Source organism: Danio rerio, chromosome 1 (assembly GCF_049306965.1).
Source record: "Danio rerio strain Tuebingen ecotype United States chromosome 1, GRCz12tu, whole genome shotgun sequence".
In the NCBI taxonomy this organism is placed as follows: domain Eukaryota; kingdom Metazoa; phylum Chordata; class Actinopteri; order Cypriniformes; family Danionidae; genus Danio; species Danio rerio.
In genome coordinates this window covers 16,159,270-16,180,905 of record NC_133176.1, presented here as the reverse complement: position 1 = coordinate 16,180,905, position 21,636 = coordinate 16,159,270, and the positions used below count along the sequence as shown (strand labels likewise).

General features: G+C 35.9%; 2 protein-coding genes across 15 annotated transcripts; both read left to right on the top strand.

The window, feature by feature from the left end:
* The first annotated feature begins 793 nt into the window (after window positions 1–793).
* On the top strand, window positions 794–15,515 carry LOC141385529 (serine/threonine-protein kinase pim-3-like). Of its 5 annotated transcripts, none has more exons than XM_073949565.1 (9): window positions 794–881; window positions 2,874–2,966; window positions 4,496–4,540; window positions 4,780–5,037; window positions 5,155–5,237; window positions 5,351–5,401; window positions 5,474–5,846; window positions 5,971–6,150; window positions 7,969–8,060. In XM_073949565.1, the coding sequence occupies exons 3-9, from the start codon at window positions 4,525–4,527 to the stop codon at window positions 8,049–8,051; spliced, it is 1,044 nt and encodes a 347-aa protein (XP_073805666.1). In that variant the 5' UTR covers window positions 794–881; window positions 2,874–2,966; window positions 4,496–4,524; the 3' UTR covers window positions 8,052–8,060. The 5 variants fall into 5 exon arrangements, 4 of the variants coding, with proteins under 4 accessions (XP_073805666.1, XP_073805668.1, XP_073805661.1 ...); XM_073949567.1 differs by having other exon boundaries at window positions 2,874–3,024; XM_073949560.1 differs by lacking the exon at window positions 794–881 and having other exon boundaries at window positions 2,874–3,024; window positions 7,969–8,526.
* On the top strand, window positions 7,970–20,930 carry LOC141374995 (serine/threonine-protein kinase pim-3-like). Of its 10 annotated transcripts, none has more exons than XR_012405626.1 (9): window positions 9,483–9,633; window positions 11,105–11,149; window positions 11,389–11,646; window positions 11,764–11,846; window positions 11,960–12,010; window positions 12,083–12,455; window positions 12,580–12,759; window positions 14,577–14,740; window positions 20,838–20,930. XR_012405626.1 is itself a non-coding variant. In XM_073949543.1 (9 exons), exons 2-8 carry the CDS (start codon window positions 11,134–11,136, stop codon window positions 12,921–12,923), a joined length of 1,053 nt encoding a protein of 350 aa, XP_073805644.1. In that variant the 5' UTR covers window positions 9,508–9,575; window positions 11,105–11,133; the 3' UTR covers window positions 12,924–12,927; window positions 13,025–13,209. The 10 variants fall into 10 exon arrangements, 7 of the variants coding, with proteins under 7 accessions (XP_073805647.1, XP_073805648.1, XP_073805644.1 ...); XM_073949543.1 differs by lacking the exons at window positions 14,577–14,740; window positions 20,838–20,930 and adding exons at window positions 12,832–12,927; window positions 13,025–13,209 and having other exon boundaries at window positions 9,508–9,575; XM_073949546.1 differs by lacking the exons at window positions 9,483–9,633; window positions 20,838–20,930 and adding an exon at window positions 7,970–8,132 and having other exon boundaries at window positions 14,577–17,586.
* The last annotated feature ends 706 nt before the right edge of the window (window positions 20,931–21,636 follow it).

Here is a 21,636-nt window from a genome sequence, read left to right as displayed (position 1 = left end):
TTGTTTTTTTAGTATTAGGAATGTTCAGAGCTCTGTTAGATGTACATTTGCATTCTACATTTCTGTTGTTGTAGCAGGGAGATGTTTGTTTTGTGGCATGAAAAGAGTTTAAGAACTTCAGTTTTAGCTGGGAGTACTACTGCATATGCACTCATGTGATTGGCTTAAATTATATTAAACTGAGAGACCCAGAAACAACACTGAGTCCTTTCTGAGACTGCAAGTCAAATATTCTGAAAAAACATTTAACCTTTCTTAAATGTATTTACATTTTTAATCATTAAAAACTTACAATATTAGAATCAATGAAAATAGGATGCAGATGCCAGAACATTGTCATTAACACTCTTTTGAATCATATTTCTACTAAAGAACAATGACTTTAGTTTACTCTACTTTACATTCTGCTGGTTCTGACATCAGAATAAATACTGAAGTCTGAACTCTGAGCCTTTTTCATTCCTCTGCCTTTGTTGCTGTGTGGAAGGCATGTCTAATGAAGCATAACACACTTCTTCACCAGCCTGAAACAGAATATATTTAATTAAAATAATAAACAAATAAATAAACAAATAAATATATTACATTATATTGATGTAATTTATGTTGCTGCTAAACTATTGCGAATAATATATATTAAAATTATTCTCAAAATGTGCTCATACCTCAACATGTCTGTTCTCAGCCCCATAACCTACAGAAACTTAACAAAAGATAAGAATAATTTACATTTTATAATTTGAGATATACATTTTTTACGAATAGCTGATGACCTGTAGTTTTCTTCTGACAGAGGCAGTAGACGCAGATGGAGAAGAGGAGAACACACACCGAACACACACTGAACAGCAGATTCCAGCAGAAAACACACTCTGATGCAGGTGATGTGGAGGTGCTGTTAAACCGTTCAGCACAAGGAGACTCTTGCTCTAAAATGAACAACAGGCCATTATTAAAGTGAATATATATTTAGTTATTATATTCATTTTATTTTATCTTAACTGATTACACACAATAATGAAAAATATGAGTTTAACACGGATGAATTTGCTAAAAGTGGTTGGAAAATCAGAAGTTAAAGATTCTAATATTAAATACACTATAAATCATCGTTTTACAAAATATAATGAATTTGCTGTTAATTTAATTTAAAGTATTATTAGAAACTAAGATACACTTTAAAAACTAATTATAAACACTTATTTTACTAATATACTTTATTAAATATACATTATTTCGGTATTTGAAGTCGGACTATGGCTGCAGGATTGTGTTGCTTAATTATTTGCAGGACTTTGCATTAATTATCGATAAAATTCATTCAAATAATATTAAAATAATAAAACTTTAGGTAAACATGTAAACTTATCATTAAAGCACAGCTATATTATGAAGAGATAAACTATAATTGACACTAATATTCGCTGTAAACCATAATCATCAAAATGAACTGAAATAAACACTTGAAATAAATTATTCTGAGTGTAATGAATGATTAAATAATTCCCCAGCACGGTTTAATTGAGAAAATATCTTTTGCAACACATTTTTAAACATAATATGTTAAATAAATAATCTCTAATAACTCATGACACAATATTTTAATAGTTATTTTACAAGACACTAGTATTCAGCTTAAAGTGCAGTTTAAAGGCTCACTGGGTTAATTAGGTTAACTAAAGTTAGTTTAATTTAGGCAAATCATAGGACAACAGTGTTTGGTTCTGTAGCCAAAAAAAAAAAAAAAAAAAAATCTTACAGGGCTAATAATAATGTGCTTAATTTTTTGTTTGTTTTTATCAAAAACTGTTTTCACTTCAGCCAAACTGAAAAATAAACTTCACTGATCTGATAAGATCTCTTAGATCATTGTCACAAAGCACAGATTTTCCATTAGGCTTTCTTTAGTCTTGTGTATTGATTAATGTGCGCGAGGGCAACTATTGGTTTAATGAGGGAGTTTTCTGAGAGATGAAGAGCTGTAAAGTGAGTGTTCAATTACAAAAAGAAATGATTATACAAACTCAGTGTTTCCTTTTATTAACATTGACAAAACCGTATTACTTTAAAAGAAATATGATTATCAAAGCATGTCTTAGAGCGAATAAGCCCAACAGGATTTTTATATAATCGCCTTTTACCTTAATTTATATATAAAATAAATGTTTAATTAGTAATCACTACTGATGGGTTAGATTTTCAATATTCAATATTGTTCAGTAATTATTCAGCAGTAATTAAACATCTCTGTAGCATTTCCTCCTGCAGATGTGGTTCAGTCAGTTCAGCACTGCAGGGAGCTGTCCATTGTGCTGAATTTACTCCACACTAAACTCTCTTCTCACATTAAATTCATTATAAGTGTCTGATCAGTGAACAGGATACTGTCATTTCTCAACAACTAAAGAAGGTCTAATGTAGAAATTAAAAGATAATAGGAAATACAAACAGATGGATTTGCTTTATGAAAGGAAATTTTGTTGAATGATTATTACAATTTGGTTTAAATGTTGAATGTTGCACTCGTATATGTTGCATTGCTCTGCTCTTCTTTAAATAAATCAAACCTCAGTTGTGTGCTGTTTACACTGTCTCTGATTCATGGCACGTGTTTTAATAAATCAGACTTTTGCATCTTCAGTTTCTCATCAATTCCAAGTCATGAAAATAATAAAAGCAACATTTACAGCTGCAGCGTGCACTAAATATTTTCTTACTTTTCTTATTTCTGTTTTTGTCTAACCACAGTTTATCTCATGCATTGATGTGTGTATTGAGCATGCAAGATCACCAGCTTGACCACAAACAGTTTTAGGACATTCAGTCTGTTGCATGCCTGAATAAAAACACTTGTGGTTTGTGTTCTCGCCTAGCTTTTCACAGCAACTGCAACATCACTGCACCAGGAGCGTCAGTAAAGACCAAGAAGAAGAAGAAGAAACACAGCACCGAGCCTGAAAGCTGATGTACTGTAGGCTGCAAGCAGAATCCTTTATGACCCAGAGATAATTTAATATGAAAAATGTATATCAATATAATAAATGAATCATATTATTAATCATATTATTCATTTTATAAATAATTTTTAACTACATTCAAAAAATAGAAACCTGTTTACCTTTAATATGTTTACTTTAATTAACTTTGATATATTTTTACTACTGTAAACTGGTGTATAAAATCAGGCCGCTTCAATGCAGACTTTGCACCCTTAACAGAAGTTCAGAAGCTCAAATCACATCAAATCATCAAACGTAATGACAAACGAGAGATGTTTTTCTGAATAAAATACAATCTTTTTTTGTTTTAATATAAATGAACAAGGCTAGATAGGTTAGGAAAATTCTAGCAAACGTATAAGCTAATTGTCATTACAGACCTTGTGATAGTAATTTAGCTTATTGAAAGCTGTATATTAGTGATGAAAACAGCTATTTAGATTCATACAAACAGAAATAATGTATTTATAAACTTGCACCTTTCTGCTGTGGACGCCATCTTGTGGTCAGACGCGGGAACTCATTCGGCAGGTGAACTTTTGTGCTTTCTAGCCGTTGAGTGAACACAAAGTCCCTTAAAAAGCCTTCACATACATCCAAAAATAACGAAAACATTAATAAAACTTAATAATATTAAATCTAAAAACAAGAGCCAATGAAAAGTACATAAATATGACTGAACCATGTAGCCTACCAGATGATGATACAAACGGCCATGTGATCTGAAATCGTGCGTAGACCATAGACTGTAAAATATAGGCATAGACATAGAAATTGTGAACGATTTAATTTACTTTCTATTATTTACAATAATAAACTTTTTTTTAACTTATATTCCTAATATCTACGTGAGCAGTTAGCACTGTACGTGTAATTAAACAGCATGCACTTACATTGCTTGGGCCACTAATAGAAAATATATGAGTTAATTTTATTATTTTAATTTAATTAATTCCTAAATAGCTGTACATTTTACAAAGTCAAACCTTGTCAAACCAATCTTGCTCATTTAGCATTATTATTACAGTTTCGTGAATTATAAATTAATTGATTTAAACTTCATTATTATTATTATTATAATTATTATTATTTTAACTATGTTTATTATTATTATTAATTATTTATTATTTATATGTTGAGATGAGATGAATCGTTTACTCACGTGATTCAGATTGGCGATTCAAATTGTGGTTGCTATAGCAACGCGTGTTATGATTTGACTCCATATATAAACACCGAGACTCGCCGCTATCTGTTGATTGAGGAGAGGCGAATTTCTGAGACATTTGCTGAGGATTACTGTGCTGATACTGCGATTCTTCAAGGAGACCAGAGAATTTCTGACAGAAGACTTTTATTTTACAAGGAGATCGACGCTCAGAGCTGAAATTATTCCTTTTGACACGTTTTGTTGCTCTTTTGTTGTGTTTATTTTGATTTTGATCTTGTTTTTATTGACATTTTTATTGATATTTGATCTTTGTTCTTGTTTTCAGGTTTGCTGGAGTTTGGAGGAGTTTGTCAGATGGGTGAAAACCGCAGTGAGTGTTTTAGTTTTTATTTGTTTATGATCAATCATGATATGATGTTGTGTAATGTTTGGGGAAATGTGATGTAAATAAACTGGTACAAATGAACCCATTTCAACACAACTGTTCCCCGATATAAGTGATCAGATGTCTTTTATTCTCTGTAGATGCAGCTACTAAAGTTAATTGTTGATTAATTCTTATAATCTTATGATAAACGTGATATGTTGTTGTTGTTGTCGTTGTCTCAGGCCGCTCCAGATCCAGGAGTTCTGCTTTCATCCAGGCAGCTGTTCAGGACGTCAGGACACATGATGGTGATGGTGAAACCCAGACCGTGAGCCAAGAGCTTGATGGATTTCTCGCACCTCTGCCTTCCCTGTTGGCCAAATCTGTGTCCACAGATCAGGGTAACAGGAAGAGGAAGCGGCAGAGCGGCAGCCAGCAAACACCAGAAGATGAACGTCCGTCCACCTCATCTAGAAGAGCTCTCAAACGCTCTCGCAGAGGTCAGAATGGCTTATTGAAGAAGTGATGATGATGTTTCAGTAATGCTCTTTTACAGTTTTCTCTACTGCTGCATGTTTTCTTTGAACACACATTTCTACTGCTCCTCTGTGTTGCAGACGCGTATGCAAAGGGCCCACTGCTGGGAGACGGTGGATTTGGCTCTGTGTTTGCTGGGATGCGCAGGTCTGATGGACTGCCAGTAAGTCGTTTTCTCCGCTCTTCATTCAAACAGCCTTTAAAAATCCTGATCTCAGTAAATGTGATGTGTGAGGATCAGGCAGGTGTGATTTATTATGCTTTATCTGTCTACAGGTCGCCATCAAGTATGTGTCTAAAGAGCGGACACAGAGGAGACTGAGAGTTGTGAGTTCAGTGTGAACCTGTTGTTGTGTTTGATGTTTCATTGGGTTCTGAATCCAATCGTTTGTCCTGCAGGAAGGTCAGGGTCGGCTGCCGCTGGAGGTGGCACTGATGACCCGCGTCAATTCAGCTCCTGCCTGCCCCAACGTCCTGCAGCTGCTAGACTGGTTTGACCGTCCCAGACGCTACATCCTGATCCTGGAGCGTCCGGATCCCTGCCAAGACCTCCAGAGCTACTGTGAGGAGAACGACTGTCTGGATGAGGGTCTGGCCAAGAAAGTGCTGGTGCAGCTGATCGCGGCTCTGAAACACTGCGAGAGCCGCGGAGTCCTGCACCGGGACGTCAAGCCAGAGAACCTGCTGATCTCCACAGAGTCCCAGGACATCAAGCTGCTGGACTTCGGCTGTGGAGATCTGCTCAAGCGCTCGGCCTACAAATACTTCGCAGGTGGGTTTGTGTTGCAGAAGGAAACACTCTGTGGATGTTTGTGAGCTTTTGATGATCCACCAAAGGGAATTTGTGTGTGCTGGAGTGTTTTGAACGGGTGTTTGTGTCTCCTTGTGTCTCTCAGGAACTATTCAATACGCTCCACCTGAGTGGTTCTGCAGACAGCGCTACCATGCGGGTCCAGCTACGGTGTGGTCAGTAGGAGTGACCCTCTTCAACATCCTGTGCAACCGTTTCCCCTTCGGAGGCTCACTGAGGGTCACGTCCAGGAGCAAACTGACCTTCCCCATAACTCTGTCAACAGGTAAGAGACTCACTGAGAGATCAGCAGAAGTGTGTTGCTCTGTGTTTCTGAACACGGTGTTGTGTGTATCAGAGTGCCGTCAGCTGATTGGCTGGTGTCTCAGTCCAGCGGCGGCTGATCGGCCCAGTTTGGACGATATTGAGCGCCATCCCTGGTTACAGTGAACAGGTGGCCAGTGACTTGACACTTATCTGAGTGACGCACTCATGGCTTTGATTGTGTTGTTAGGGTCAGTCTGGATTAATGATCTTAATGATTTGTGTAGGGTGAGCAGGAGTCACACAGGAAGTGCAGAGAACTGCTTCCTGATCACCTGCAGAATGAGGAGTGGGCATTAACTAATGGCCGACTCACCCAGGGCCGGGGCCCCTTTACCTGCACTAAGCCACCGCTTCAGATGAATTTAATGTTAATAGGGATTTTAATAATAAACGTATTATTTAGACAAATAATCCAGGTGTAGTGTCTTCCTAGAGTGACTGGAGAGAGCTCAAATAAAGGGAGAGTTCACACAGAAATCCAGATTTACTCACTGTTTACTCAAACTCAAGCGGTTTCAAATCTTTAAGAGTTTCTTGTTTTCTGTTTTGCACAAAATAAAATGTTTTGAAGAAGCTGAAAACCTGTAACCGTTGACTTTCATAGTAGCAAAAACAAACAAGTCAATGGGTACAGCTTTTCAGCTTTCTTCAAAATACCTTCTTTTGTATTGAACAGAATAAAGAAACTCAAACAGGTTTGGAGCAAGTGAAAGGGAGTTAATGATACAGAATTGTTATTTTGGGGTGAACTATCCATTTAAGTCCTCTTAATGGAGGTTTTCATAATGGTTTTAAAATGAAGATTGCAGCTCTACTGACTGAGGCTAAAGGTGTGATGAAATATTGTTTTGGTTGTTATTCCATTAAATGATCTTATAGATCTATGATATATAAGTTTTGGTGGAGTTGTTGTGGTAATTTGCCCACAGTAGCAGTAAAACCTCTGAAATGGTGTACACATCTGATGATCTAAGACCTAGTTTTTTGTTTTTTTAATATTAGGAATGTTCAGAGCTCTGTTAGATGTACATTTGCATTCTACATTTCTGTTGTTGTAGCAGGGAGATGTTTGTTTTGTGGCATGAAAAGAGTTTAAGAACTTCAGTTTTAGCTGGGAGTACTACTGCATATGCACTCATGTGATTGGCTTAAATTATATTAAACTGAGAGACCCAGAAACAACACTGAGTCCTTTCTGAGACTGCAAGTCAAATATTCTGAAAAAACATTTAACCTTTCTTAAATGTATTTACATTTTTAATCATTAAAAACTTACAATATTAGAATCAATGAAAATAGGATGCAGATGCCAGAACATTGTCATTAACACTCTTTTGAATCATATTTCTACTAAAGAACAATGACTTTAGTTTACTCTACTTTACATTCTGCTGGTTCTGACATCAGAATAAATACTGAAGTCTGAACTCTGAGCCTTTTTCATTCCTCTGCCTTTGTTGCTGTGTGGAAGGCATGTCTAATGAAGCATAACACACTTCTTCACCAGCCTGAAACAGAATATATTTAATTAAAATAATAAACAAATAAATAAACAAATAAATATATTACATTATATTGATGTAATTTATGTTGCTGCTAAACTATTGCGAATAATATATATTAAAATTATTCTCAAAATGTGCTCATACCTCAACATGTCTGTTCTCAGCCCCATAACCTACAGAAACTTAACAAAAGATAAGAATAATTTACATTTTATAATTTGAGATATACATTTTTTACGAATAGCTGATGACCTGTAGTTTTCTTCTGACAGAGGCAGTAGACGCAGATGGAGAAGAGGAGAACACACACCGAACACACACTGAACAGCAGATTCCAGCAGAAAACACACTCTGATGCAGGTGATGTGGAGGTGCTGTTAAACCGTTCAGCACAAGGAGACTCTTGCTCTAAAATGAACAACAGGCCATTATTAAAGTGAATATATATTTAGTTATTATATTCATTTTATTTTATCTTAACTGATTACACACAATAATGAAAAATATGAGTTTAACACGGATGAATTTGCTAAAAGTGGTTGGAAAATCAGAAGTTAAAGATTCTAATATTAAATACACTATAAATCATCGTTTTACAAAATATAATGAATTTGCTGTTAATTTAATTTAAAGTATTATTAGAAACTAAGATACACTTTAAAAACTAATTATAAACACTTATTTTACTAATATACTTTATTAAATATACATTATTTCGGTATTTGAAGTCGGACTATGGCTGCAGGATTGTGTTGCTTAATTATTTGCAGGACTTTGCATTAATTATCGATAAAATTCATTCAAATAATATTAAAATAATAAAACTTTAGGTAAACATGTAAAGCGAGGGCAACTATTGGTTTAATGAGGGAGTTTTCTGAGAGATGAAGAGCTGTAAAGTGAGTGTTCAATTACAAAAAGAAATGATTATACAAACTCAGTGTTTCCTTTTATTAACATTGACAAAACCGTATTACTTTAAAAGAAATATGATTATCAAAGCATGTCTTAGAGCGAATAAGCCCAACAGGATTTTTATATAATCGCCTTTTACCTTAATTTATATATAAAATAAATGTTTAATTAGTAATCACTACTGATGGGTTAGATTTTCAATATTCAATATTGTTCAGTAATTATTCAGCAGTAATTAAACATCTCTGTAGCATTTCCTCCTGCAGATGTGGTTCAGTCAGTTCAGCACTGCAGGGAGCTGTCCATTGTGCTGAATTTACTCCACACTAAACTCTCTTCTCACATTAAATTCATTATAAGTGTCTGATCAGTGAACAGGATACTGTCATTTCTCAACAACTAAAGAAGGTCTAATGTAGAAATTAAAAGATAATAGGAAATACAAACAGATGGATTTGCTTTATGAAAGGAAATTTTGTTGAATGATTATTACAATTTGGTTTAAATGTTGAATGTTGCACTCGTATATGTTGCATTGCTCTGCTCTTCTTTAAATAAATCAAACCTCAGTTGTGTGCTGTTTACACTGTCTCTGATTCATGGCACGTGTTTTATTAAATCAGACTTTTGCATCTTCAGTTTCTCATCAATTCCAAGTCATGAAAATAATAAAAGCAACATTTACAGCTGCAGCGTGCACTAAATATTTTCTTACTTTTCTTATTTCTGTTTTTGTCTAACCACAGTTTATCTCATGCATTGATGTGTGTATTGAGCATGCAAGATCACCAGCTTGACCACAAACAGTTTTAGGACATTCAGTCTGTTGCATGCCTGAATAAAAACACTTGTGGTTTGTGTTCTCGCCTAGCTTTTCACAGCAACTGCAACATCACTGCACCAGGAGCGTCAGTAAAGACCAAGAAGAAGAAGAAGAAACACAGCACTGAGCCTGAAAGCTGATGTACTGTAGGCTGCAAGCAGAATCCTTTATGACCCAGAGATAATTTAATATGAAAAATGTATATCAATATAATAAATGAATCATATTATTAATCATATTATTCATTTTATAAATAATTTTTAACTACATTCAAAAAATAGAAACCTGTTTACCTTTAATATGTTTACTTTAATTAACTTTGATATATTTTTACTACTGTAAACTGGTGTATAAAATCAGGCCGCTTCAATGCAGACTTTGCACCCTTAACAGAAGTTCAGAAGCTCAAATCACATCAAATCATCAAACGTAATGACAAACGAGAGATGTTTTTCTGAATAAAATACAATCTTTTTTTGTTTTAATATAAATGAACAAGGCTAGATAGGTTAGGAAAATTCTAGCAAACGTATAAGCTAATTGTCATTACAGACCTTGTGATAGTAATTTAGCTTATTGAAAGCTGTATATTAGTGATGAAAACAGCTATTTAGATTCATACAAACAGAAATAATGTATTTATAAACTTGCACCTTTCTGCTGTGGACGCCATCTTGTGGTCAGACGCGGGAACTCATTCGGCAGGTGAACTTTTGTGCTTTCTAGCCGTTGAGTGAACACAAAGTCCCTTAAAAAGCCTTCACATACATCCAAAAATAACGAAAACATTAATAAAACTTAATAATATTAAATCTGAAAACAAGAGCCAATGAAAAGTACATAAATATGACTGAACCATGTAGCCTACCAGATGATGATACAAACGGCCATGTGATCTGAAATCGTGCGTAGACCATAGACTGTAAAATATAGGCATAGACATAGAAATTGTGAACGATTTAATTTACTTTCTATTATTTACAATAATAAACTTTTTTTTAACTTATATTCCTAATATCTACGTGAGCAGTTAGCACTGTACGTGTAATTAAACAGCATGCACTTAAATTGCTTGGGCCACTAATAGAAAATATATGAGTCAATTTTATTATTTTAATTTAATTAATTCCTAAATAGCTGTACATTTTACAAAGTCAAACCTTGTCAAACCAATCTTGCTCATTTAGCATTATTATTACAGTTTCGTGAATTATAAATTAATTGATTTAAACTTCATTATTATTATTATTATAATTATTATTATTTTAACTATGTTTATTATTATTATTAATTATTTATTATTTATATGTTGAGATGAGATGAATCGTTTACTCACGTGATTCAGATTGGCGATTCAAATTGTGGTTGCTATAGCAACGCGTGTTATGATTTGACTCCATATATAAACACCGAGACTCGCCGCTATCTGTTGATTGAGGAGAGGCGAATTTCTGAGACATTTGCTGAGGATTACTGTGCTGATACTGCGATTCTTCAAGGAGACCAGAGAATTTCTGACAGAAGACTTTTATTTTACAAGGAGATCGACGCTCAGAGCTGAAATTATTCCTTTTGACACGTTTTGTTGCTCTTTTGTTGTGTTTATTTTGATTTTGATCTTGTTTTTATTGACATTTTTATTGATATTTGATCTTTGTTCTTGTTTTCAGGTTTGCTGGAGTTTGGAGGAGTTTGTCAGATGGGTGAAAACCGCAGTGAGTGTTTTAGTTTTTATTCGTTTATGATCAATCATGATATGATGTTGTGTAATGTTTGGGGAAATGTGATGTAAATAAACTGGTACAAATGAACCCATTTCAACACAACTGTTCCCCGATATAAGTGATCAGATGTCTTTTATTCTCTGTAGATGCAGCTACTAAAGTTAATTGTTGATTAATTCTTATAATCTTATGATAAACGTGATATGTTGTTGTTGTTGTCGTTGTCTCAGGCCGCTCCAGATCCAGGAGTTCTGCTTTCATCCAGGCAGCTGTTCAGGACGTCAGGACACATGATGGTGATGGTGAAACCCAGACCGTGAGCCAAGAGCTTGATGGATTTCTCGCACCTCTGCCTTCCCTGTTGGCCAAATCTGTGTCCACAGATCAGGGTAACAGGAAGAGGAAGCGGCAGAGCGGCAGCCAGCAAACACCAGAAGATGAACGTCCGTCCACCTCATCTAGAAGAGCTCTCAAACGCTCTCGCAGAGGTCAGAATGGCTTATTGAAGAAGTGATGATGATGTTTCAGTAATGCTCTTTTACAGTTTTCTCTACTGCTGCATGTTTTCTTTGAACACACATTTCTACTGCTCCTCTGTGTTGCAGACGCGTATGCAAAGGGCCCACTGCTGGGAGACGGTGGATTTGGCTCTGTGTTTGCTGGGATGCGCAGGTCTGATGGACTGCCAGTAAGTCGTTTTCTCCGCTCTTCATTCAATCAGCCTTTAGAAATCCTGATCTCAGTAAATGTGATGTGTGAGGATCAGGCAGGTGTGATTTATTATGCTTTATCTGTCTACAGGTCGCCATCAAGTATGTGTCTAAAGAGCGGACACAGAGGAGACTGAGAGTTGTGAGTTCAGTGTGAACCTGTTGTTGTGTTTGATGTTTCATTGGGTTCTGAATCCAATCGTTTGTCCTGCAGGAAGGTCAGGGTCGGCTGCCGCTGGAGGTGGCACTGATGACCCGCGTCAATTCAGCTCCTGCCTGCCCCAACGTCCTGCAGCTGCTAGACTGGTTTGACCGTCCCAGACGCTACATCCTGATCCTGGAGCGTCCGGATCCCTGCCAAGACCTCCAGAGCTACTGTGAGGAGAACGACTGTCTGGATGAGGGTCTGGCCAAGAAAGTGCTGGTGCAGCTGATCGCGGCTCTGAAACACTGCGAGAGCCGCGGAGTCCTGCACCGGGACGTCAAGCCAGAGAACCTGCTGATCTCCACAGAGTCCCAGGACATCAAGCTGCTGGACTTCGGCTGTGGAGATCTGCTCAAGCGCTCGGCCTACAAATACTTCGCAGGTGGGTTTGTGTTGCAGAAGGAAACACTCTGTGGATGTTTGTGAGCTTTTGATGATCCACCAAAGGGAATTTGTGTGTGCTGGAGTGTTTTGAACGGGTGTTTGTGTCTCCTTGTGTCTCTCAGGAACTATTCAATACGCTCCACCTGAGTGGTTCTGCAGACAGCGCTACCATGCGGGTCCAGCTACGGTGTGGTCAGTAGGAGTGACCCTCTTCAACATCCTGTGCAACCGTTTCCCCTTCGGAGGCTCACTGAGGGTCACGTCCAGGAGCAAACTGACCTTCCCCATAACTCTGTCAACAGGTAAGAGACTCACTGAGAGATCAGCAGAAGTGTGTTGCTCTGTGTTTCTGAACACGGTGTTGTGTGTATCAGAGTGCCGTCAGCTGATTGGCTGGTGTCTCAGTCCAGCGGCGGCTGATCGGCCCAGTTTGGACGATATTGAGCGCCATCCCTGGTTACAGTGAACAGGTGGCCAGTGACTTGACACTTATCTGAGTGACGCACTCATGGCTTTGATTGTGTTGTTAGGGTCAGTCTGGATTAATGATCTTAATGATTTGTGTAGGGTGAGCAGGAGTCACACAGGAAGTGCAGAGAACTGCTTCCTGATCACCTGCAGAATGAGGAGTGGGCATTAACTAATGGCCGACTCACCCAGGGCCGGGGCCCCTTTACCTGCACTAAGCCACCGCTTCAGATGAATTTAATGTTAATAGGGATTTTAATAATAAACGTATTATTTAGACAAATAATCCAGGTGTAGTGTCTTCCTAGAGTGACTGGAGAGAGCTCAAATAAAGGGAGAGTTCACACAGAAATCCAGATTTACTCACTGTTTACTCAAACTCAAGCGGTTTCAAATCTTTAAGAGTTTCTTGTTTTCTGTTTTGCACAAAATAAAATGTTTTGAAGAAGCTGAAAACCTGTAACCGTTGACTTTCATAGTAGCAAAAACAAACAAGTCAATGGGTACAGCTTTTCAGCTTTCTTCAAAATACCTTCTTTTGTATTGAACAGAATAAAGAAACTCAAACAGGTTTGGAGCAAGTGAAAGGGAGTTAATGATACAGAATTGTTATTTTGGGGTGAACTATCCATTTAAGTCCTCTTAATGGAGGTTTTCATAATGGTTTTAAAATGAAGATTGCAGCTCTACTGACTGAGGCTAAAGGTGTGATGAAATATTGTTTTGGTTGTTATTCCATTAAATGATCTTATAGATCTATGATATATAAGTTTTGGTGGAGTTGTTGTGGTAATTTGCCCACAGTAGCAGTAAAACCTCTGAAATGGTGTACACATCTGATGATCTAAGACCTAGTTTTTTGTTTTTTTAATATTAGGAATGTTCAGAGCTCTGTTAGATGTACATTTGCATTCTACATTTCTGTTGTTGTAGCAGGGAGATGTTTGTTTTGTGGCATGAAAAGAGTTTAAGAACTTCAGTTTTAGCTGGGAGTACTACTGCATATGCACTCATGTGATTGGCTTAAATTATATTAAACTGAGAGACCCAGAAACAACACTGAGTCCTTTCTGAGACTGCAAGTCAAATATTCTGAAAAAACATTTAACCTTTCTTAAATGTATTTACATTTTTAATCATTAAAAACTTACAATATTAGAATCAATGAAAATAGGATGCAGATGCCAGAACATTGTCATTAACACTCTTTTGAATCATATTTCTACTAAAGAACAATGACTTTAGTTTACTCTACTTTACATTCTGCTGGTTCTGACATCAGAATAAATACTGAAGTCTGAACTCTGAGCTCTTTCATTCCTCTGCCTTTGTTGCTGTGTGGAAGGCATGTCTAATGAAGCATAACACACTTCTTCACCAGCCTGAAACAGAATATATTTAATTAAAATAATAAACAAATAAATAAACAAATAAATATATTACATTATATTGATGTAATTTATGTTGCTGCTAAACTATTGCGAATAATATATATTAAAATTATTCTCAAAATGTGCTCATACCTCAACATGTCTGTTCTCAGCCCCATAACCTACAGAAACTTAACAAAAGATAAGAATAATTTACATTTTATAATTTGAGATATACATTTTTTACGAATAGCTGATGACCTGTAGTTTTCTTCTGACAGAGGCAGTAGACGCAGATGGAGAAGAGGAGAACACACACCGAACACACACTGAACAGCAGATTCCAGCAGAAAACACACTCTGATGCAGGTGATGTGGAGGTGCTGTTAAACCGTTCAGCACAAGGAGACTCTTGCTCTAAAATGAACAACAGGCCATTATTAAAGTGAATATATATTTAGTTATTATATTCATTTTATTTTATCTTAACTGATTACACACAATAATGAAAAATATGAGTTTAACACGGATGAATTTGCTAAAAGTGGTTGGAAAATCAGAAGTTAAAGATTCTAATATTAAATACACTATAAATCATCGTTTTACAAAATATAATGAATTTGCTGTTAATTTAATTTAAAGTATTATTAGAAACTAAGATACACTTTAAAAACTAATTATAAACACTTATTTTACTAATATACTTTATTAAATATACATTATTTCTGTATTAGAAGTCGGACTATGGCTGCAGGATTGTGTTGCTTAATTATTTGCAGGACTTTGCATTAATTATCGATAAAATTCATTCAAATAATATTAAAATAATAAAACTTTAGGTAAACATGTAAACTTATCATTAAAGCACAGCTATATTATGAAGAGATAAACTATAATTGACACTAATATTCGCTGTAATCCATAATCATCAAAATGAACTGAAATAAACACTTGAAATGAATTATTCTGAGTGTAATGAATGATTAAATAATTCCCCAGCACGGTTTAATTGAGAAAATATCTTTTGCAACACATTTTTAAACATAATATGTTAAATAAATAATCTCTAATAACTCATGACACAATATTTTAATAGTTATTTTACAAGACACTAGTATTCAGCTTAAAGTGCAGTTTAAAGGCTCACTGGGTTAATTAGGTTAACTAAAGTTAGTTTAATTTAGGCAAATCATAGGACAACAGTGTTTGGTTCTGTAGCCAAAAAAAAAAAAAAAATCTTACAGGGCTAATAATAATGTGCTTAATTTTTTGTTTGTTTTTATCAAAAACTGTTTTCACTTCAGCCAAACTGAAAAATAAACTTCACTGATCTGATAAGATCTCTTAGATCATTGTCACAAAGCACAGATTTTCCATTAGGCTTTCTTTAGTCTTGTGTATTGATTAATGTAAATAAATTAAAAATTGTAAATTAATTATAAATAGCTCTAAACCAGCTACGTGTATGCTGGACTCAATTCCAACAAAATTACTGAAAGAGCTGTTACCTGCTATAGGAGAACCTCTTCTTAACATTATCAACTCTTCTTTATCTATAGGCCATGTTCCAAACTCTTACAAGCTAGCTGTTATTAAGCCTATTATTAAGAAACCGCAACTAGACACCAACAACTTAGCTAACTATAGGCCTATTTCTAATCTTCCATTTATGTCTAAAATACTAGAAAAAGTTGTTTCCACTCAATTATGCTCTTATCTGCAGACGAACAATATTTTTGAAGTGTTTCAGTCAGGTTTCAGGGCTCACCACAGTACAGAAACCGCCTTAGTGAAAATAACCAACGATTTTTCTCTTAGCTGCTGACCGAGGGTGCGTCTCGCTATTAGTTTTACTCGATCTTAGTGCGGCATTTGATACCATTGACCACAATATCCTCATAAATCGTTTAAAGTCTACAGGTGTCCAGGGACAGGCTCTACAATGGTTTAAGTCATACTTAACTGACCGCTACCAGTTTGTAAATCTTAATGGACAGCCTTCACAAATCTGCCCAGTAAAGTATGGGGTTCCTCAAGGATCAGTTTTAGGCCCTTTACTGTTTACAATTTACATGCTACCTATGGGAGACATTATTAGAAGACATGGGATCAGCTTTCACTGCTATGCAGATGATACTCAATTATATATTTCCACTAAACCTGACGAGACGTCTGAACTTTCTAAACTAACTGAGTGTATCAAAGACATCAAAGACTGGATGACCAACAATTTTCTTCTCTTAAACTCAGACAAAACAGAATTATTACTTATTGGGCCTAAATCTTGCACACAGCAGATCTCGCAACTCAATTTACAATTAGAGGGATACAAAGTTAGCTTTAGCTCTACTATAAAAGATTTGGGTGTCATATTAAGCCGCTTTTCCACTATCGTGCTGAATCGTTCTTTAAACAGAACTGTTCCATTCCGTGCCAAACCGGGCCAGACAGCACGGATACGGTTTCATTTTCCACTGTCGTGATGCGACAAAGCTCTTTAAAACATTACACAAAACGCATCAGTAGTTGCCTTGGTAACGCAATGTAAACGGCTCCCTTTGTTCAATTAAAGTTAAATAAGAGCCGAAACTATTTATTTATTTATTTTTCATAAAAGCAAAAGCATGTGACTAAACACTGTTATGCCGCTCTATCAAATAGGGGTGCTAAATGTGCACCCTTATTTATTTATATGTTGCGCAGCTCTGGCTAAATTTTATTTGGAGGGAAAATTACCAAAATGTAACGTGATGATTAAAAATAATTGGAGGGGAAATAAATAATATTTAAAATCTCTGAACATAACAGAAAAAAAACAATGATAAGACAACAATAATAGTGCATTTGCATTATAGTGGCAGAAATATCATTTTCGACAGGCCTTGTCAAAGGTGAGCGGGCACTTTTACTAATAAAAACACAGCACATAAATTATTTCATTTTTAACAATTAATTAAATTACACTGCGTATTTATATCAAAAGTTGATAATGATATAAAATATACTACATTTTGATGGTAAAATGAAACCATTTAAGCGATGGCTGTTATTTGTTTTACTATTCAAACATTAAATAACGAATGCAGCAAGTTAAAAAAACGAATATGAAACAACACATATATTGCAGGATTTAAAGCATATAAAGCACTAAAATGCTGCTTTATTATCTTTTTATTTTGATCATTTTATTTTTATAATTATTTTTGTGTTCATTATTAACTAACAAGCTGTAGGCGAAATATTGCTAGACGTTTTAGAAAATATTTGCGTAGCTATATTAAAGATCACCACAAAAAAAAAAAAAAACACAGAAACATGTTACATGCCTCATAAATGTCATATAGCCTAACTTATGTATAACTGAATCATATAATTGCCTATAGCTGAAATGATAAAAAATTGCTCATTTTGTTTTTATAAAACATTTGTCAAAACGTATTGATATTTTTTGAGTAAAAGCAATACTGACATTTAAGAATCCATATTTATTTAATTCATTCATTCTTTTTACTTGTTTATTAGTGCATATGCTATAATATAAATCATACAACAGTACCTTGGACAGTTACAGTGCCGCTCCGTAAAGCTTTCAAGCAAAGTCTTTTGGACGACCGACATTACAACACGCCGTCCTTCAAGTGGTCTCGCCGGTATTAACAAGCTGTCCTGGCTTTGAATTAAAAAGTGCAATTATTTATTTTATAGTGATGTTGTTGTGGAATTTGGACATCGACGATGCTAAGCGTGACTTTATTCGCTTTATTTGATGCGCAGCAGGAAAAAAAGTCAGCAGCGCAAGTCGCTGGCATGTTTCTCCCGGATCAGAGCGAGTTTTGTGCTGTGAAATACAGCGCTGCGTGCAATAAACTCACATTCAGCAGGCGAAGTAGGTCTGTATTCAAGTCAATAAAATAATAACTTTAATGAATAAAATATCTTCGTTAGAATGTGATGAGTTATTCACTTCTCTGCCAGAGACTGCTCTATGGTTTTAAAACCCTTTTCAAAATGTATCGTTTAGACCTGGATCATTATTTTATAATAAATGTACTGTAGTTCATTGAGGATGTCTGATGACTAGCGCGCTTCTGCTGAGCCAGCTGTGGTAGCTTAGCAACCGAGTCGCGACGTCAACACACAGAATCTGTCAGCACAGTTCAGCACGGTTGTCTAACCGTGCCGAGAATTCCAGGCCGAGAACGGTTTGTAATCGTGCCGCGCCGTTCCAGGCTCAGTGGAGAAACAACCGTAACCGTACCGAAGTGTTCTTAGAACGGTTTGGCACGATAGTGGAAAAGCAGCTTTAGACAGCAATCTAACTTTTAAAAACCATATATCCCATGTCACAAAAACTGCCTTCTTTCATCTGAGAAATATCGCTAAATTACGAAATATGCTATCCATCTCAGATGCAGAAAAGCTAGTCCATGCTTTTATGACTTCGAGACTGGATTACTGTAATGCTCTATTTGCTGGCTGCCCAGCATCCTCTATTAACAAACTTCAATTAGTACAAAATGCAGCAGCCAGAGTTCTGACCAGGTCCAGAAAATATGATCATATAACCCCAATTTTATCCTCCTTACACTGGCTGCCTGTTAAATTTCGTATTGAATTTAAAATATTACTTCTCACCTATAAAGCTCTAAATAATCTAGCTCCTGTTTATCTAACCAACCTTCTGTCTCGCTACGAACCAACTCGCTCCTTAAGATCTCAAAATTCAGGGCTTCTGGTAGTACCTAGAATAGCAAAATCAAGTAAAGGAGGTCGAGCCTTCTCTTTCATGGCTCCTACACTCTGGAATAGCCTTCCTGATAACGTCCGAGGCTCAGACACACTCTCCCAGTTCAAAACTAGATTAAAGACCTATCTGTTTAGTAAAGCATACACTCAGTGCATCACCTAGCGGGTTCCACACTGGCTTCTACATCTTGCTTATATACACTATGAACACCAGCTACGCTAATTATTCTCTTTATTCTCTATTTTCACCTGGGGATACTCATCCCGAGGTCCTCAGATTAGGCGGAGTCACTGATTGGATCCAAGACCAGCGACGTGATAATCCCAAGGATTCCATATCCGGGACCAGGCCATATCCTGAGCTGCTGCTGCGCTGATGGTCGTGGGGAGTGGAGAACATGAGTCTGATTCCAGCGACGCTCCAGGGACAGACGAGTCTTCATTGAGGCCATCTTCCGCATAAACCACGGCGAATGAATTTCTGCACAAGACTTTTGGCCAGCGGAGAAATTAAAATGGTCGTGCCCAACTGAGTCTGGTTCTCTCAAGGTTTTTTTTCTTCACTCCCATCAGGTGAAGTTTTTTTTCCCTCTCCGCTGTCGCCACTGCCTCGCATGGTTCAGGATTGGTAGAGCTACGCATCGATGAATTTGCTCTTCAGTGTTTGAACTCTCAGTAATGATTAAATCACACTGAACAGAGCTAAACTGAACTGAACTGAACTTAAACACTAAAACCTGAACCACACTGTTCCAGTTACTATGACCATTTATGTGAAGCTGCTTTGACACAATCTACATTGTAAAAGCGCTATACAAATAAAGCTGAATTGAATTGAATTGAATTAATGTGCGCGAGGGCAACTATTGGTTTAATGAGGGAGTTTTCTGAGAGATGAAGAGCTGTAAAGTGAGTGTTCAATTACAAAAAGAAATGATTATACAAACTCAGTGTTTCCTTTTATTAACATTGACAAAACCGTATTACTTTAAAAGAAATATGATTATCAAAGCATGTCTTAGAGCGAATAAGCCCAACAGGATTTTTATATAATCGCCTTTTACCTTAATTTATATATAAAATAAATGTTTAATTAGTAATCACTACTGATGGGTTAGATTTTCAATATTCAATATTGTTCAGTAATTATTCAGCAGTAATTAAACATCTCTGTAGCATTTCCTCCTGCAGATGTGGTTCAGTCAGTTCAGCACTGCAGGGAGCTGTCCATTGTGCTGAATTTACTCCACACTAAACTCTCTTCTCACATTAAATTCATTATAAGTGTCTGATCAGTGAACAGGATACTGTCATTTCTCAACAACTAAAGAAGGTCTAATGTAGAAATTAAAAGATAATAGGAAATACAAACAGATGGATTTGCTTTATGAAAGGAAATTTTGTTGAATGATTATTACAATTTGGTTTAAATGTTGAATGTTGCACTCGTATATGTTGCATTGCTCTGCTCTTCTTTAAATAAATCAAACCTCAGTTGTGTGCTGTTTACACTGTCTCTGATTCATGGCACGTATTTTAATAAATCAGACTTTTGCATCTTCAGTTTCTCATCAATTCCAAGTCATGAAAATAATAAAAGCAACATTTACAGCTGCAGCGTGCACTAAATATTTTCTTACTTTTCTTATTTCTGTTTTTGTCTAACCACAGTTTATCTCATGCATTGATGTGTGTATTGAGCATGCAAGATCACCAGCTTGACCACAAACAGTTTTAGGACATTCAGTCTGTTGCATGCCTGAATAAAAACACTTGTGGTTTGTGTTCTCGCCTAGCTTTTCACAGCAACTGCAACATCACTGCACCAGGAGCGTCAGTAAAGACCAAGAAGAAGAAGAAGAAACACAGCACTGAGCCTGAAAGCTGATGTACTGTAGGCTGCAAGCAGAATCCTTTATGACCCAGAGATAATTTAATATGAAAAATGTATATCAATATAATAAATGAATCATATTATTAATCATATTAATCATTTTATAAATAATTTTTAACTACATTCAAAAAATAGAAACCTGTTTACCTTTAATATGTTTACTTTAATTAACTTTGATATATTTTTACTACTGTAAACTGGTGTATAAAATCAGGCCGCTTCAATGCAGACTTTGCACCCTTAACAGAAGTTCAGAAGCTCAAATCACATCAAATCATCAAACGTAATGACAAACGAGAGATGTTTTTCTGAATAAAATACAATCTTTTTTTGTTTTAATATAAATGAACAAGGCTAGATAGGTTAGGAAAATTCTAGCAAACGTATAAGCTAATTGTCATTACAGACCTTGTGATAGTAATTTAGCTTATTGAAAGCTGTATATTAGTGATGAAAACAGCTATTTAGATTCATACAAACAGAAATAATGTATTTATAAACTTGCACCTTTCTGCTGTGGACGCCATCTTGTGGTCAGACGCGGGAACTCATTCGGCAGGTGAACTTTTGTGCTTTCTAGCCGTTGAGTGAACACAAAGTCCCTTAAAAAGCCTTCACATACATCCAAAAATAACGAAAACATTAATAAAACTTAATAATATTAAATCTGAAAACAAGAGCCAATGAAAAGTACATAAATA